Below are 14,874 nucleotides of genomic sequence, written 5' to 3' on the forward strand. Positions count from 1 at the left end.
TCTTTATAAACTAAAAGCCCCTTTTTTTACACTCCCCAATGGATCTACTATATTACATTTCCCTGAGAACTCCCCTTCTTAGCTTTCCAATTTGGTTCAAACTGCCCCCCAAAACCTTGAAAATGATGTGAGTATTCCATCTGACATCCTTGACTTTTGCTGCCTAATCCTCAGATGTGGCATTGTTGAAATAGGCTATTCTCGTCATTATTAGAACTAAAGGAGAACCACTACCATATGCTACTGAAGGTATTTCACCCATGATCAACTCTCACAAAGACCAGGATATTGTTGTTTCATGTAAATGCCTTGTAAAACTTCCATTCTTCCTGTTTAAAAAAAAAAAAAACAAAAACCTGAGCCAGACCCTGATGGTAAACCTATTTGTCGCTTTATGCAAAATTTACATTCCATTAATGCTTCTCCTATATCTAGACATCCACTAGTTCCAAACCCATTCCTTGTCACACTACCTGTTTTACAGCACTAGATTTGTGTCTAGCTTGTGGTTGTTCATTTATTTCGATAACATCTGATACTGCATGACCCCTTTTGGGTTTTTCTTGGCAAAGATACTGTAGTTAATTTGCTATTTCCTTCTCCAACTCACTTTACAGATGAAAAAACTAAGGGTGAAATGTTTTGCTCAGTGTCACAAAGCTGGTTTCTAAAGCCAAATCTGAACTCAGGTCTTCCTAACTTCAAGCCTTGTTCTCTTGTCCACTGTGCCACCTGGCTACTCTTCAGCTTTGTTCAATAATCCTATTGATTACGAAGATCAGTACCTGTTTGTGTTGGAAGAATTTACAATGGATATGGACTCATCTGCCTCAAGAACACATAGAAAACTCTACCCTGTTTCTCTTAAATTTTTAATTTCCATTATTTTAAATATTCCTCTCTGGTCCAATACTTGCAGTATCCAGTATTTAGACCTTCCTAGATAAAGTCTATCATCTTCTTTAGCTTCAGAGAAGCCACAAAAAAATTCCAAACGAAAGAATCAGTGGTGTCTTCCCCCAAGTGGAGTATTTTGGTTTCATTTTGTCTGCTAGCATTTGAGCAGCTTCCCTGAAGCACATATAAGCTCTTCAACCACTCTTTTGTTCCTATGACCAAAAGAAAATTGTGTGCCACTTTGGGAGCAGTTAAATACTATCAACAGTAGATCCCTTTCTTTGTTGAGATTACTAAGACTTTTGTCTCTTGAATCAAAGATTAAACTCCAGAGCACCTACACCTTGAATCACAATATCTCACTGAACTCAGCTGAACTCAAGAAAGGCTGGCTATCTGTTCCAGTTCTGGGATTCCCAAATTACAGTAATCTTTTTGTACATGAACAAAGAGGTTTGCTTTCCCTAACAAATCTTTGGATCACCTCTTCACCCTGTGGCATACTATTCTGTCCTTAGGATTCGGAATCTGTCATGCCATCAGAATACTATAGTCACAATCAAGATCTCTCATCTCATTTGGTAAAGTTATTGTTAATGCTGACTTCATTAAAGATTTTCATTTTGCTCTTCATTTGCCCAAAGTTCTATCCATCATCCACTGTTCTCATATTGGTGCCAATGACCTTATTTTACAGGATAATAATCAAGTTCATGGTGCAACAAAGTTAGCTACATCAGAAGGACTTGCTTATGTTTTATCCCTCTTTTCTATCATTGATAATGAGTACCCACTTGTCTACAATTCTGAGTTTTGCTGAAAAATGGACATTGTGATTTAAGACAAAAAAGGCCCCTGGGATCTGGGTAGCTGAAGAAGGTGAATCACTCCTTTTTCTGAGCTACCATCACCAGGTACACATGCCTGTTCATAAAGGGGATCTTTTTTGTCATTAAAAGAATGGTTAATACAATGGGTATTGGTTGTTCTGGGTATCACCACACATGCAGCTATATTGTGCTGCCTTGTCCACTTGTCAGGTATTTAATAACCAACATGCCTTCCAAACCATTGCCTTTGGTGTCTTAGCTTATACTCTATTTAAACATTTGAAAACTGATTTTATATGCATGGCCAGAGCTGCCCACTATAAAAGTTTGTCTTGCCTATTGCAGACTACCTCACTTACTGGATTAAGGCACTTATTGATTAAAGCCATAGTAGACTTTTTGCCAAAATTCTTCTTTTTTAAATAGTGCCCAGGTATGATCAATCAGTGCATAGGGATTCAAGGAGAAGGGGAGGGCAGAGAATCCTTATTTCATTGGCTCAATACTCTCAAATGTATTCTTATCTTGGGATAACTCCTAAGTTTCATATTCCACATCACTTCTAGAGTTCAGGCATGTAAAAGTTATATATATTAAGGGTATAAACAAAAAACTTAAAATCCTTATTAGTAAATTATGTTCTAAAACCCACTTAGTAACCTGAATTAATTCCTTTTGCTTTATTTTATCTGCAAAGCAGACTGAAGTGAGAATTATAGGTCTTTCCTTTTGAAATACCGTTTGGTCATCTTCCCATAAAAGCAAAACCTTTCTCCACAATCTATACATCATTGTTGGGAAGAGATATGTCTGTTGCTTCTTATAGACAGGAATTACAAAATAGAATGAAGGGACTTCACGAAGGAGCTGCAGTACAAACTAGATCTTTGACTTTCCATTACATGACTTCCATCCTGGAGAGAAGATTCAAAACAAGAATTTCCAGCAGAATGGAAGGCCCATTCTGAATATTGTTGACCATCCTAATGCAGTCAAGATTGGAGAAAAAGACTCTTGGACACACTATATCCATGTAAAAATCTCCTCCTTACTGTTTTCATACGAGTGTGGTCTGTAACTGAAAATTGTTTTGTTTTGCTTTATCTTAATACCATCATCTAGTGTTTCTTCTTCCCCAGTTAACTCTGTTCATGAGAATTCTGAATCAAAAAGTAACATAAAATTGTGGGAATGAGAAATCAATTAATGGATATTTTTTACTCTACCATTTACATTGTGCCTCACAATTGTATTTATCATGTGATTTCAACCTCTTATATGTTCTTGCTGTTTAATTATCAAGTTATTACCAACTGCTCTTTCTACTTGATTCCAATCCTCATGAGAAGACAGAAAAGCCTTAATACTGGTTACTAAGATTCATGGTGACATTTTTATGTTCCTAAAAAAGCTTAGTTCATGATTTCATGGAAATACCCGCAAATGTTCTGGTGCAACTTGTACTTTAATACCCTTTGTTTTTTGTCATACTTTGTTCAGAGAGAAGAAATATCCTCATTCCTCAAGATCATGTAACAATTTGTTCTTCATTTCAATTTGTCATTTATTATTCAATGTCCTCCTGCCTACTGAAGGATCTTGGATCTGATCTGTTATGCAACTGCATGCCTTGCTAATAAAATTTGGATTACATATCCTCATTCTCAATTTTACTCTCTCAACAGAACTGAGTACTACTTGAGGGCTTTAAGTATCAAAGCAAAGGTTTAGAGAGAAAGAGTCTTTGAGGTCCTCTAGTCAGACAGGGCACACTAAAGACAGGGACTTGCCCAAGGTGGCACAGCAGTAAGCAGCACAGCTGGGAGATAACCACAAGTCCTTGGATTCCAACTTCAATGCCACTTCTTTCACATGACCAGGTGGTTCCTTTGAAGATGACCACATGTCCTTCTCCCAAAGGCATAACCTCCAGAATTTTCAGCACACACATGAAAACTCTTTGGACATGCTCTAGTTAGTTATATTTTTTCTCCAGGACTCTATCCAAAACTGAATATAACTTCACAGAGATGGGCTGGAGGCACAGTGAGAAGGATCCATCCAAGCAGAGTCAAGGATTCACACTGGTAACCAGTGATATTCCAGGACCTGACCTGACTTGAAAACTAAGCCATAGAGGTCAGGTTTCTTCCAAAGGCAACAAGAAATCACATGAGGCTCAGGAGCAAAGCTGTACCTAGATGAAAATGAACTAAGAAAATTCACTCAACCAGGCAGCTATGTAGACATGCCATGGAAAGGGAAGGTAAACACTGAGGGCTCTCACCTTGTTCCTTAGAGATCTAAAGTGAGAATAGAGCTCTTTTGGACTAGAGAAGCTAGCATGGAATCAGAGACCACTAACACTAGCAATCTGAGGTACTTTTTTATCAGGCATACTTCTGGGAAATTTCTGCCTATGGAGTTGAAAGCCCAGGCTTTAAGGTGGTGCAATAGAGATAAAGGGATAAAAAGGATGTAAATCTATATTATTTTTCCCCCAGTCTAATAGAAATTACAAATACTTGAGGTCCTCAGTATATGAAACATTAAAGGGTCAAGTCCTCTAAATCTAGTTTTCTGGACCAAGAAGAAATGGTATGGCACAGTGACCTTACTGCTTTCTGCTGAACAGTCATGTGACAGTGTTCCCGAGTCACTGACAAGTCACTGCCATTGGAATGTAGGTAAAAAGATGTCATACATATTTAGCTCAGTAAGCTCTAAAACAAAAGTCTCTTTATCTGGGGCCTAAGATTTGATTTTGTTTTGTTTTTTCCATTTTGATAACTATTTCAATGTAGTTGGTTTCCACTCTAATGCTATGCATTTTATTTAACAGATTTTAAAAGATCATTCCGAGGAATTTCTAGGTGTCATTAGATCACTCAAGGCACACAAAAAAGGTTAAGAAGCCCTGCTCTAGCAACAGACTAGAGACTGAAGAGCTGGCTGCTCACAAATCTGGGTCTTCAATTTCAGGGGAGGAATTAGATAGCTTGTTTGCTCCTTGGCCTCCAGTAGAGTTTTATCTATTCTCTGTAATTTTCAGAAGAATCAAAAGTTCAGGTGAAGCCAAATTCCCTTTCCCCTTAGCAATGGTTTTACTTGGGCTCAGAAAGCTAATACATAGTAATTCAGTTTTCATATATAACTCCAATGGAATTAACTTTCAGTGTCTGCCACCCAAAAACTCATCATGCCCAGGACCAAGGTAACCAAACAATTAATAGCAATGCCAGTGGAGACCAATTTTTGAAGCTTTTCTATCTTTTCTAAGTTGGAAAGTCTTCAAAAGCCTAATCCACTAATAGTATTACCATGGCTGCCATTCAAGGATAGCCTCACTAAGGGTGAGATGGTTCATCTTCAGGTTGACTACAAAGAAAATAATTTTGGCCACACCAAATGTTGAACATATATTTACAAAATCAGATCAATCATATCTTTCTCAGCTGAGGATCTACAAAAACACAGAAATCTGAAGCAAGTTTATATATGTAATATTTCTTTAGATGGTACAGCTGGTACCAAACAAGAATGTAAAGACTTTCCTACCGTAATGCACCTTGGAAACATAATTCGACTCAGCTGAAATAATCGGTTCTGCAGGGATGAGAGGAGGACCTATTAAAAGAAAGAAATTGGGAAACATAAGACCATTAAAATTTTAAAGGTGGCTACTTCATAATTTTTCTGATATAGTGGTATATAAACTATCATGGCAAAAAGCATTTTCTATGAAAAAATTAGTATATGAACAATCAATAAACTAAAGCTATTTTCTTTTTTTATAATGTGCAGTTTATTAATCATGAAAATATCTACATACATGTGAAGAATAATAATACAAATGAATGTCCATTCATTACAGCAAGTCTTTGGTGGAACATCAGCTGAGCCTACTCTACAGTAATTAATGCTTTTTTCATGGCTTCTGGCGCATCTTACAATCAAAGCTTTCTGCTTTCTTCTTTATAATTTCTACCTAGAAGGTCAGTATGGGGGCCATCACAGAGAATCATTCAGGAAGGAAAAAACAATCATTTTGGAATCTAGGTCTAAAAGCTTTCATTAGAAGTTTGAAGCCAAAATTGTTAAATCTTAAAATCAATAATTATAAGAAAGAGAGAGGAAGTAATCAGGGTATACAGTACCTGTTACTCTGATCTTTCTGATCAACAATATCATCTCATACACACACACACACACACACACACACACACACACACACACACTCTCACTTTCATTCTCTCTCTCTTTCTCTCTCTCAATAACTGGCTAGAAAAAATAATTTCTTTAAAGAGGTTTGAGAAATATAATCCCAAACTATATAATCCCAAAGACTCATCTGAAAAAACAAACGGAGCTATACAGGAAGTTCTACTTTGAAATCATTTTTTTTTTCTAATACAAAAAAAAAGAAAGGAGATTTAATCAAGCCTGATTTTAAAAAAAGAGTAGCATGAATCAAAAATAATGACAAAACAGGCATAGGCTTGGTCAAGATAAGATATTCCTCACTAAAGGCTCTTTATCAGAATGAAATAACAGGTCCAGTTTCTATTTATGGGAGATAGAGAAAGGAAAAGGGGAATAAACAGAGGAGAGGGGAGGTGTGAGAAGAAGGGAAAGAATTACCATTTGATGGCCAAAGCACTCACCTGACGTTTCTACGTTTCTTGGTTCAGGATCATCCAACTGCAAAAGCTCATCAAGGGCTAGCTTGGCTGCATTGGATCTAGACTCTTTTTTATTTTGTCCCAGTCCAGTTTTATATTGAATACCATCCACCACAGCACAAAAGGCAAAATAAGGACCCATAACATTACCTGAAAAAAATATCCAGGGTTACTGGTATGAATTTAAACTATGAATAAAATCTTCAAAATCTGATTAAAAGGTTCAAAAGAAAGAAATTTTTTCTCTTTAGAACAATTATTTTAAAAATAAGAGCATTAATTCCATACTGCTGCTTTTAAATTTTTTTCACAGATATGTAACACTTGTGGGATTATTTTTAGCCAATATCTATTTTTCTTTACTTGGAATCATAGAATCTCAAAGTCAGAAGGAACCTCAAAGGTCATCTGGCTCAACTTGTTCCTAAGAATCCCCTTGATAACATCTCAGGAAATGATTATACAGGCTCTGCTTCAAGACCTACAAAAGAAGTAAACATAAGGCACTCCATTCCACATTTTAAGTCTGTGTGGCTAAATGTTCATAGTGTATTACTGTTTAAGCCAAAAAGTCAAAAACTAGGTATTCAGATTTCAAAGGATATATTATATAAAGGTCTCCAACCCTGATTTTGGCTCCTTGGATGCTGCATCATTGGAAATGATCAACACCATCTGCCCTTCCCAATTTGTTCACAATTAAAATCACACAGAAACAGTTATGCAAGGAGTACTTACAATTGTACATCTTAAACAACTCATATGTTTTAGACAACTGGCCTCATATAATCAATTATTGTTTCCATGTTCCTTTGGTTGTTTATAGAAACTTAAGGGGAATAGGACATGTCTTTTTTTTCCTGATTTCACGGAACTGAAATTTCCTGAAAAGAAATTTATTCTTACTCTCCCCTGCCCAACTTAGAAAGTCCTTTATCTTTCATCCTATTAGAAATCAGATTACTTAATGCTGTATTTTCCTTTTAATCAATTGGTCTAATTTGACTTTCTACTATATTAAAAGTCTGTCTCCTTCTGAATTCTGAGTCTAAGCCTAAGCTAAAGAGACATGGTCCTAGATTGTTGGGAAATAATTGCCATACATTGTTTAATAAATCATATGCTCACAAGATTGAACCTTTGTTTCCTCAGTCATTTTATCTTTCACCTACCACACTAGGAAATAAGAAAGGTAATGCCCTGTAGGAAGTTCAACTGGGAGTTGGATGGGGTCTCAGGGATGGGGGGAAGATGAGTTCATTTTGCTAGATAGAAATTTTTCTATTTTTAACACTATCTATTAATTACTACTTGTGTTTTATCAAAGCCCGAGTCACCCTTATCATCTATACCCTCCCTTACATGCAGATACAATATAATAATTTTAAAACTGAAAAAAATTTTAAATTGAAGAAAACATATCAAAAATAAGTGACTAGGGAAAAATTAAGGAGATGTGATTAAAGAATTCCTGGGCTACCTGAAAACCATGATGAGAAGAAAAACAAAAAAAGCCTGGATATATTTGAAGAAATCATAGAAGAAAACTATTCAAAACTACTTGAGCACAAAATGAATATGAAATCTATCAGTGTCCTCAAAAAAATCACAAGCAGTTAGGGGAAAAAAAAAGTTCAAGTATCAAAGAGCTGCTATAAGGATCACTCACGCTGTAACAGGCATTACCCTAAAAGTGAGGCCTAACTAAGAAGGATGAAAAACTTCCATTCTAATAAGGGAACTGGTACAAGACTCCCCTTCAGAATCCTTATGTCATTGAGAGCCATAAAATGGGTAAAAACAACAATAACAACAAAACAGAAGTTAAAAAAGTTCCAGAGACAGATGAGCTGCTTCAGAAAGAACAAGCCACTCCTCAGATCTCTAGAACTCAGAGAGGAATTTGGGAAGTGGTTTATTACATTCTAACGAATTTGAGAGAGAGAGAGAGAGAAAAAAGGAGAGAGAGAGAGAGAGAGAGAGAGAGAGAGAGAGAGAGAGAGAGAGAGAGAGAGAGAGAGAGAAAAGGAGAGAGAGAGAGAGAGAGAGAGAGAGAGAGAGAGAAAAGGAAAGGGAGAGGGAGAGGGAAAGGGGAAGGAAAAAATAAGTGGTTTTGTTACATTCTAATGAATTTTTAAAAAGAGAGAGAGAAAGAGAGGAGGGAATATATATACTAAGAAGGGAAAGCGAAAGCACATCTATCCTAGAATTGGGGCATACAAGTAGTAGATGACATAGAGAGGATCCCACTTCCTTCTGGGGTACTTTTTGAGACAGGGTTGGAGGAGAAAACCCTTATCAAGAAGGGGTAGCTGATACCAATCTTCACTGACCCCTCTGATCCCTTCTTATTATGTGACAGTCTCCATGACAATTTTTTAATCACAAATCCAGATAGCTGAAAAGCAATTCATTCTTCATTGCATGATTTGGCTACATTTTCAGGCTCAGATAAGTTTCCAGGTCCCATTAATAGAATTTACCTGACAGAATCCACAATTCCTGGCCATCTCATGGCCAGTAACATCCCTTAGCAATGTTTCTTTTCATTATTATCCCTTCAAAATCATGAGGCCAATACATCAGGGTCTGTTGACTTCCCAGAGTGGATGGTTCTTTGTGTTCTTGGGCAATGAAGAATCCCCAGGCCCAGAAGCACTTTAGGCAGTTCTCTTACTGAATGGCCCCTCCAGACTTCGGCATACTCACTAACCATGAATAGACATGGATACCACATTTTTGATATCTGAAAAACTCCCTCAGGGTCCAATAAGCAAACAGCCCTCCTGTATTTTGCAGAGAGGCCTGTGCAAGAGTCCCAGATCACATACACCAGCTCAAAGTGACACTAACCATATCTGTCCCTGGTATAAATTCAACCTACCAACTTTCCAATTATTTCTGCCTTCATTTACTCCCAAATTACTTTGTATTTACTTACAGGCACATATATTGTTTCTTTCAGTTGAATATAAGCATCCTCAGGGGCTTTTTCCAAATTTTGTCTTTGTATTTCCAGGGGAACATAGTAGGTATTTAATGAAAAGGAAATCAAAGAACCTTGCTACTATACCATGTACTTTCCTTAGAAGGCACAAAAAATTTTAAATGCTGCTTTTCAGATATTCCTACAAGTGGCCATAATTAAGTTCCATGACAAACCTATACCTGCATCACATGATATTTCTTGCACTACAATAATGGCGTAAATGCTGAGAATTCATGCACAGACATCTCCTGTACATGTATAGAGAACTTATGCCCAGGAAAAAAAACACTTCACCCACCAGTTGTAGATTCCCTTTCAGAGACTGAGAAAGCTAAAACCAAAACTGCCCCCCCCAAAAAAAAGGGATGTCAAACTTAGCTGCTCTCAGCAATACATGTAAACATTTCCAAAAGATTCACAATAAAAAAATGCTACCTAGGGCCAGAGAAAAAACAATGCAGAATAAAGCATTCTTTTGTTTTTAACTTTATTTTTCTTAGGGGTCTTGTTTTTTTTTTTTTTTGTATTTTCTTTCATAACATGACTAATATAGAAATGTTTTATATAACTACATATGTATAACCTATACCAAAATATTTGCCTTTTCAATGAGGGAGAAGGGAGAAAAATGGAAATTCTCAATTTTTAAAAACAAATGTTAAAAATTATTTTACAGGTAATTGAAAAAAATAAACTATTTTTTCAAAGAATGTCAAAGTTGCTTAATGGTATCCAACAAAACTTTCTGCCAAACCTCAGTAATGGGGTAACAGCAATAGGGCCACTGTATTCTACTTAACACTACTGGTAATGTTGCCTTAAAGCCATCACCCAGGAACGAAATTCAAAAATTGCTAGTTGGCAACTCCCTTGGTGGGTATCATAAGCCATCTCTAACCTACTCCTAGTAATCACCATTTCTGACTACACAAATAAGAAAGATCTGGTCTCCATAAGAAAGATCTGGTCTCTATGTCTTTGGGCCCTGCCAAAAGTTCAATAAATGAAAAGGACCCTAAGAGACATTTTTTTCACCTCTATCCCTACCCACTACAAGTTTGTCTTGCTTGTCTCCTTATGCCTGGCACAGTGCCCCTAAAAAGCACTTCCTAAAATTATTCTTGTGTTCATTCATTCTTTCTGTGACAAGTACAGACAACTTTAGCAAACACTTGCCTGTTGTTACAGTTTCCTTAAGGTCAAGTTGCACACGCTGCATTTGTGCAAACTGATGGAGGGCTGACACTGGATTTATCTCTCCACGTTTGTACTTCATAATGAATTCCTTGGGAATCTTCTTTGGAGGAAGGACGGTATTTGGACTAGGTAGAACTACTTTGGAAAGCAGTGGTTCCGGAAAGTTGCCTAAAACACAAACAACTTCAAGTAAGTATAAAAAAGATGAAGCAGAATAAAAAGCCTATTGCTCTGCCTTTAAGATTTCTTTTCCTTTAGTCATCCAAACCAATACTGACATTAGGTCTAGATAAAAAAAATTCCATCATAGATACTCTGCCATTTAGACAACAGGGTGCCAGTAAACTATTCTGGTACACTAAGCACAATCTAGGAACACATTTAATTGCAAGAAAGGCAATAATAAACATCAAGAACATCTAAATTAATAGAGTTACAGAATTTTGCAGCTGAAATAGATCTGGTACTCTAATCTACCACATTTTATAGATGTGGAAAATGGAGCTCAGTGATTTCACCCACAAAATGAGTATGCATTTTAAAATAATACAAACATCACTTTTATTCCCTATTGAAATTTCCATCTCTTATCTCCTTTGCCCTAATTCCATCCTACCTTGCCACATTCTTGGTATCTTATGTGTGAGATAATCAGAGAACCTCAGGCAGTTCAGGATCTCCTGAAGTCTGCATTTTAGTGGACAGCACTGGCTCTGGAATCGAGGCTCCAGACTGGATATGGCATGCCGTTGGAGAAGTCACTTTATATCCTCAGCCTCAATTTCTTTTATTCAAAATGGTGCTATAGTTCCCTTCCAGCTCTATTTCTACAATCCCATAGCCTAAAGACCTGCCCAGCTAAAACCTTTCTCTGCATAACATAGTAGGGGAAGGATGGAAGTGAGGATTGGAAAATTTAGGCCCTGTCCTACCAACTCCCTTTTTGTTATATGAGAGACAGTAAACAGATCTGGCACCCTGGGAGAATCCCACACATCACAATCTGTGGCTTCCCTAGGCTAAAATATGTTAGTATAGTGAAGCTATCCAGGTATGGAGGACAGATTCCAGACATCAAACTAAGAATGATCACTTGTCTACTGCTGATGCATAGCAAACTTACAATTTATTAGAATTCTTTCTAACAATGAAATTTTGTTTAGCCACAACTCCTCCAATTTGTACTAGGGTCTTGAAAAAAAACCTACTAAGTATAGAAAAAACACAATTTAAAATTTCATCTTATTAGATTCAGCTAAATGTTCTAACTTGTTGAGAACTTTTTGAATACTCAATCAGTCATCTGATGCAGTGGTGTCAAACTCACTGCTCAAACCAAACGAACTGGTTTGATGGAACAAAATAAACATACAGTAGGAACATAAATATTGTCAATATGTGATTTTCTAAGTTGATCTTTATTCTATTTGAATTTGACACTCCTTATCCAATGAATTGGAGACCTTTCCAAGCTTCATACTAACTGAAAATATGATAAGGACACTTAAGTCACTGATAAAAATGGCACAGGCATATATAGCACAGAGCCAAGCCTGTGACATTCTCACCACTGAAGACTCTGTATCTGGTTCAAGTTTGAATCCCCTCAATAAATGTTCCATCATCAGGTCTCTTTCTTTACTTCTTCACAAGAAAAGCATAAGATTCTTTGTCAAATGAAATCTAAGTAGACTCCAACTTTACATTTTATTCATCAACTACAATTGGAACCCTGTCAAAAGAAGAAGTCAAGTTCAGCTAGCAGGATTCTTCTCGATGAAAATGCTGGTTTTTCACCTTTTCCCCAAGCGTTAGAATACTCATAGAGAATCATAGAACTAGCACTGCAAAGAACCTCAAAGATCACAAATAAGGAAACAGGCCCAGGAGACGAAGTAATTTGCTCAAGCTAATCCAAGTAGGAAGCTTTGGGGCAGAACTTGAATCCAGATCCTCAGAAGCTAGGGTGACAGAAGGAACCTGGAAACTCTGAAACCAATCATTGTTACCAGACACCATGTCATAGTCTGCTGGAGGTACAGCAAAACCAGCCTAAGGGAAGCCAAAGATTCATGTTGATGCCCAGGCAATTCCAGGATCTGACCTGAGAAGAGCCTTCAAATCTAGAAAAATTCAGGCTTCCAGAAATCCAGAAAGGCTGAAAAACTTTTGAGCAAGATAAAAGTGGAGCTTTTATAAACTGGGTTCAATTAGGCATCTACATACCAACCCACGTAAAGGAAGGGGGAAAGGATGAAGGCATGAAGAACCTGTTTATGATAGAAAATTCAGAAGCAGGCCTGCAATAATATGGCTGGTATTTGGTCACAAAAGCCAATTAGGGCCTACTATATTAATGTAAATTTCTAGTTACCATTCTAATATGTATAGGCCTAAAAGGGATAAAGATCTGAACCATGGGGGTTTAAGAAGGATATGGAGGAAGAAAAGACCCTTCAAAGGAATACAACAGATGTTAGCAATTTGAAAAAACCAGGTATTACTACAAACAAATACCTGTGACTTGCGTAACTTTAGAAGCTAAATTTGACACACTATAGTTCTCTGATGATGAATATCCTGGAGGAGGATTGACTGTTGTTGAAGAAGGTTGAACTGGCAAGTTCTTTTTCAACATCTGAGCAAAGCTAGGAACCCGGGAACTCTGAAACCAATCATTGTTACCAGACATTTTCTTGAGCCTAGAAATCATAAGAAAATTAGGATTTTAAAAAAAGAGAGAGAGAAAAAAACGTTTATCAACTAAACAAGAATAATTCAATAAACATTTAAATATCTACCAGGCATCGGGTACTATGCCTTGCAAAACCATCAATTTAAAAATCAATGATAATAGCATTTTAAAAGCATCTGAAATTTTATGGATTTACAAAAAATATCCCCGCAGCCATTAACATTCCCATTTTCTACTCCAATGGAACCAAGAACTAATCATTGTCAGGATTCCCTCCAGGAGTACTGATTACAATACATTCATAGTTGCCCATCCTAGGTGATTCACTCAAATCCTCAATCCTTTTAAAGAGGCGAAAAACTGCCCGTTTAGAGTCATTTATTTATCCATGATTCAGTACAAAAGGTTGATTTTGCTGGTTGTAACAATCTACTTTTTTAAAAAAATAGTTAAGAGGATTCTTTTGCATGTTAAAATTTAACCAAAAAAGGAGAGGGCAGGGTGGAGGAGTAAAAAAAGGGGGGGCTTTGGACTTGGGTTCAAATGTGGCCTCTAAGGGCGTGACACGTGAAGCACTTAATTTTTCTACTCAAAACTCTGAATTGCAAAGCGGGTAGGTCCCCGGGGGAAGCGTCGTCTCTCTGTTCGTGAAATCTGGGGTCCGAGGCCCCATCTTTGACCTTGCATTTGGGAGCCTTTAAGAAGAAAAGACAGCCGGAGTGAAAGATACTGGTTCAAGTCTCTGACTCTCACCGACTGGTGACTCCTAGCTGGAGTCTTCACCTCACCGCGGTCTCTTAGCACACAGTAGGCGGTTCATAAATGATCTCCCTTCCAACCTCCCGAGAGGTTGGACCAGAAGGTGCAGACCACCTGCATGGGCTCATCGGAGAGGTTCCGGTTTGATGCAATCCCAGCCTTGCACAGTCGACTTTTCCAACTAAGACCTCCCACCAGCACCACTTTGTCTGCAAATCCCAACTACCACCACCCCCATCCCTTCTCGGCCCGGGCCCAGCCGCCAGCCTCGTGGACACTGCCTCAGTTTCCTTCTTTGTAAAAGCACCGGACGTGGAGGGGCCACTGGGACCTAATGTCGGGCTCCGGGGCTCAGAGCTATCGGAGAAAGATCCGGTCACCCCGAGGAGTGGGCCAGGGCGGTCCGGGAGGGGGCGACAGAGACGGGATTCGAACCCAGGGCCCGGGCCTCCAGCGGCGGACGCCGCGGCATACAGCCCGCCCCAGCCCCCGCTGGCCCGCTCTGCCTTGCCTCGGAGCCGCCGCCCCCGCCTCCTCCTCTGCCGCCTCCTCCGCCTCCGTCTTCGCTTCCGTCGCCGCCTCCGTCGCCGACGCCGCCGCTGGGACCAGGGTGGAAGGTGGGTCGAAGAAAGCCCTGGGGCGCGAGGTCGCGTCTTTCAAATAGGCGGGCGCCTCCTGCAGGACCGGGCCGCGCTCGCGCCGGCTTGCCCAATCATCAACCGCCTCACGCCTGCTTTGGCCCGCCCCTACCGCTATTGCGACCAATCATGCTTCAAGTTCTCTGGATCATGGCTTCGGACCGCCCCGCCCCCTGCGGGCAGCACG

General features: G+C 38.6%; 1 protein-coding gene across 1 annotated transcript in view; it reads right to left on the reverse strand.

The window, feature by feature from the left end:
• The window catches only part of ADAD1 (adenosine deaminase domain containing 1), a 39,403-nt gene extending 26,095 nt beyond the window's left edge, over window positions 1-13,308 (reverse strand). The window contains exons 1-4 of the mRNA XM_051966246.1: window positions 13,113-13,308; window positions 10,575-10,763; window positions 6,392-6,559; window positions 5,286-5,354 (exon numbers count right to left, since the gene is read on the reverse strand). Of these exons, the coding sequence (XP_051822206.1) occupies window positions 5,286-5,354; window positions 6,392-6,559; window positions 10,575-10,763; window positions 13,113-13,308 (622 nt within the window). The remainder of the gene's footprint in view (window positions 1-5,285; window positions 5,355-6,391; window positions 6,560-10,574; window positions 10,764-13,112) is intronic.
• Window positions 13,309-14,874: the final 1,566 nt, after the last annotated feature.

Source organism: Antechinus flavipes, chromosome 6 (assembly GCF_016432865.1).
Source record: "Antechinus flavipes isolate AdamAnt ecotype Samford, QLD, Australia chromosome 6, AdamAnt_v2, whole genome shotgun sequence".
Classification (NCBI taxonomy): domain Eukaryota; kingdom Metazoa; phylum Chordata; class Mammalia; order Dasyuromorphia; family Dasyuridae; genus Antechinus; species Antechinus flavipes.